This window comes from Triticum aestivum, chromosome 5D (genome assembly GCF_018294505.1).
Source record: "Triticum aestivum cultivar Chinese Spring chromosome 5D, IWGSC CS RefSeq v2.1, whole genome shotgun sequence".
In the NCBI taxonomy this organism is placed as follows: Eukaryota; Viridiplantae; Streptophyta; class Magnoliopsida; order Poales; family Poaceae; genus Triticum; species Triticum aestivum.
In genome coordinates this window covers 443,881,252-443,885,404 of record NC_057808.1, presented here as the reverse complement: position 1 = coordinate 443,885,404, position 4,153 = coordinate 443,881,252, and the positions used below count along the sequence as shown (strand labels likewise).

Sequence of the window (4,153 nt, the reverse complement as noted above, 5' to 3'; positions counted from 1 at the left end):
TTTTTTAATTCTAAAAACACAAAGGATGTCAGGAAATATCAAACTGGGGACGGTGTCATTATAGGATCCGTTGAGGATATGCCGTTGTGGTAACAACTTGAGAAGATTTCGCAAAATTTATGAGTTTTGGCAGCCCCGGTATAAAAAATGTTTCTAAACAAGGTTAAATCGTGCTAATCTTTGAATTAAAGGTCAAAACAGTGACTTTGTCCGCCCCGGTTACAAGGTTTAGGTGTAGTTCCCCATGTATGGAGGAACTATTGGCTCTTGATTGCAAATCTATACCATCGGAATGTGAACAGTGTCTGGCAAGGCAAACCACCACGCTATATGCACAGCGACTCGTCTCGGGACTCAGCTGTGCTGCATGCGTAGGAAGTCAAAGATCAGAGTGAATTTAGTGCGGGAGTGGAGTGGGTGCTGTATTTACTCGTGTAGTTGGGAGCTATGAGTACTGTACACTAGTGCTTGTGTTCTCGTCCTCTTTGCTTTTCCTTTGGCGACGGCGGCGGCCACTGGCCATGGACGATGCGGCGGCGGCTGCCGCATCCAAGAAGCGGAGGCGGGATCTGCCAGCACTTGGGGATCCTCCCGCCAGCAGGGAGGGTGCCGGCGGCGGAGACGATGCGAGCCTCGACCTCATCAGCCGTCTCCCCGACGAGATCCTCGGCACCATCATCTCCCTGCTCCCCGGCACCAAGGACGGCGCGCGGACAGCCATCCTCTCCTCCCGGTGGCGCCACCTCTGGCGCTCCGCGCCCCTCAACCTCGCCGTCGACGACGCCCTCTCCTCGCAGGAGAGCGAGCGCATCGCCGTCGTCTCCGAGATCCTCGCCGCGCACCCTGGCCCCGCCCGCCGCCTCTGCATCTCTAGCATCTTTCTCGGCGGCCACCATCACGCCAGGTTCGACGGCTGGTTCCGGTCCCCCGCCCTCGGCGGCCTCGAGGAGCTCGAGTTCTACCGGGGCAACAGCAGGCGCGCGCTGCCTCCTTCCGTGCTCCACTTCGCGCCCACGCTGCGCGTTGCCAGCATCGGCCGCTGCAATTTATCCGTGATTGAAGCCGCCCCCGTGCTTGCCTTCCCTCGGCTGAAGCAGCTCAACCTCTCCGGCGTCGCCGTCTCGGAGCCGGCCCTCCTCCGCCTGCTAGCCGCCTGCGCCGTGCTTGAGAGCCTTGAGCTTATGGGCATCCGTGGGCTCAGCACCGCCCGGATCGTCTCGCCGACTCTCCGAAGTATTGGTGTCTCTGTTGGTCACTATGAGGAGCTGCCGGAGGAGCTTGTCATTGAGGATGCACCATGCCTTGAAAGATTGATATCATTTGGTTGCAATGGTCCAAGGACAATCAGGGTGATCGCGGCACCGAAACTGACGGTGTTGGGCTATCCGTCTTGCCGTTTCTACGAACTTGTGATGGGCCTGGGAACCATAATTGTTAAGGTAGAACACGTCTTCATTTCTTCAGACTTGCATTTGGGCATCCCTCTCTGCATTGCAGTCTGATATTTCTAGTTGGTTTTCTACAGGAAATGATCCCCATCAGCTTGGCTGTGTCGGTGCGCACAGTGAAGGTCTTGGTTCTAGAATCTATTGGCCCCAATCTGGACGTAGTTGTTGGATTCCTTAGATGTTTTCCCTGCGTGGAGAAGCTATACATCCAGGTGAAATCTTCTTTGCTGAATGCTAACTATATACTCCAGAAAACCTTTGTTGTTATAACTTCTATTAGCCAGATCTCCCTAGATGCCTAGTTTGGACATATGGAAGAAATAATATTAGTTTTTTTTTTTTGAAAAGGAGGACGACCCCGGCCTCTGCATCTGGACGATGCATACGGCCATTTTATTAATTATTGACACAAGACCTTACAGAGTCATACAACAATAAGCCTAAAGCCACCAAACTAAGCAACATCTGTCGCTATCCCTATCCAGTTGATGTAGGGGCGCTGAAAGTCTTGGCCTAATACCAAACAGACCTCGCAGCCAAACCTAACATCTAAGACTTGAGGTCCCAACCAGGACGCCTGCCGGGTATGGGCACCCATCAGTCTGGCGTGCTTCTCAACCAGGACGCCTGCCGGGTATGAGGCCGCCGCAGCCACCTGCCATCAATCCATCTTCAGAGCTGTACTGCTGCATCAACCTTGCCCGGTCTAACTGCCGCCGACGCCACCACGACGCCAGGCAGCGTCACCCTCCTGCGCGAGTCCTTCTCCGCTCATCAGGCGCCGAGTCTCCACTGCGCCACGCCGCCGAGATCTGCCGTTATCAACGGAGCAGAGGAAACACCGCTCCTCCTCTTGTCCCCTCCAACCAGCACTTGCTCCAAAACGATGCCCCCATGAGGGAGAACGATACCGAAGGCACTGTCATCGTCCGATCCGGTATACCCAGATCTAGGGTTTCCCTCGGAACTTCCCGATCAGGTTGATGTGACCTGCAACGACGATGCCTCCAGAAGGGAACGACGTCTGAGACGCCGCCATCGTCCGCCAAGACCGCAGTCAGGCGCGATTTTCACCGGAAGCCACGTCTTCCCGACCTCGTGGCTGGCTGGAACCGAGCGGAACCTCGCCACGAAGACGTATGTCGCCGTCGGTACTCCGGCGGAGATCCGGCATCTCCTCACCGGTCCCTCCACGCGCCGCCGGTCGGCGGAAGGCCTCCCCGCGACGGATCCAAACGGGGCGTTGGATCCGCAGTGACCGCCATCACCATCACGACCAGGACAGCCCACCCCGCCGGATGGGGCGCTGCCACCGCCGCCGTCCATGCAGGGCCGCCGCTCCTTTGGCGATGGTGCTCCGGCCCCCGCCGCACAGCCCGGATTCGCCGTCCTAGCCGCCGCCGTTGGATCGCACGAGAGGAGCCGCCCCCGCCGCCTCAGATGGGATCCGCCGCATCCACCCGCCCAGAAACCTTCGGCACCGGGCCCGCCGCCACCGCGGCCCACGCCGGCGGCAGCGGCGGCAGGAAGGGGCGGCAAGAAGGTGCTGGCGGCGCTAGGGTTTCGGGGCCCCTGGCGCCGCCTGGGGGGAGGCGACGCGAGGGGGTACACTTTTGTTAACATTAACTTCTTCTATGAAAAACAATTATCCACAAATGTTATGATGAAAAATCTAGTTGTCAAAACATGTGTGAATTGAAGTTAAAAGTAACATGTTTGGGGACTATATTGTTCATTATTTCTCTGTTCCCAGATCACTACAAATGATCCAGACTGCCTCTTATGCCTGCAAAAGAAAAATTACCCTTTTAATGCGACCTAAGTGGCAACTATGCTTTATTTGTTCTTTTGCAGTCATGTCTTAGGAAGGATATGAAAAATGTGGGGCAATATGGCACGCTCGATCCTATCGAATGCCTTGAACTCAATCTCAAAGCAATAGTATTGAACACCTACGAAGGCAAGACACCAGATGTTGACTTTGCCAAGTTCTTTGTTCTGAATGCAAAGGTACTCGAGGTAATGAAATTTGGAGTCTATCGTAATAGCTGCAATCAGAAGTGGGTGGCTAATCAGCACATGCGGCTACAACTGGATAACAGAGCTTCTAGAGATGCACGATTTGATTTTGAACGAGATTATGGTAATTCCCGTTTTTATTATAAGAAGCACATGCATGATATGTGGATAGCTGATCCCTTTGATAGGTCATTATGCAAATTCTGTCGGAAGGTTTGATGCCCTTTCAAGAGAATATCAAGGGATAGATGCTCTGTTTGTGCGGTCATATCTTTCGTTCCAAACATTCTAATGTCTTTTTGTGTAATGATCCTTTGTTGCTACCGTCTAGCATATGTATGTTAGCTGGAAACTGAAAGAGCATGCACCTATTTATGTTTTTGTGAATTGCTGAAATGTGGTTGATATTGTTTGTTCAATTTTGTTATAATGTCTTGTCCTTGAAGGGAAAATCGAAGTAGCACATGGCACTGGCAGATTGGCAGGCATCTCTTTTAAATGGACATTTCATTGCACAAAGTCTAGGTTTATTGGCTTAGACAAGTCACTAGTGCTTTACTGTAATTACAGGTCCACCCAGTCTCTTGCAAAAACAGTAGTCTGAAAAAATGAACTAGTATACGGAAAGAATGGTGTGTGTCCTATATTCACACGCTCTTCAGCTTGATAGTAACTTTTTACAGTAA

The 4,153-nt window shown here is 52.9% G+C and overlaps 1 protein-coding gene across 1 annotated transcript; it reads left to right on the top strand.

Annotated features, from left to right (window-relative positions):
* The first annotated feature begins 386 nt into the window (after nucleotides 1-386).
* On the top strand, nucleotides 387-3,847 carry LOC123122560 (putative FBD-associated F-box protein At5g50270). The gene is made up of 3 exons (XM_044542764.1): nucleotides 387-1,439; nucleotides 1,526-1,660; nucleotides 3,303-3,847. The coding sequence occupies exons 1-3, from the start codon at nucleotides 522-524 to the stop codon at nucleotides 3,684-3,686; spliced, it is 1,437 nt and encodes a 478-aa protein (XP_044398699.1). The 5' UTR covers nucleotides 387-521; the 3' UTR covers nucleotides 3,687-3,847.
* Nucleotides 3,848-4,153: the final 306 nt, after the last annotated feature.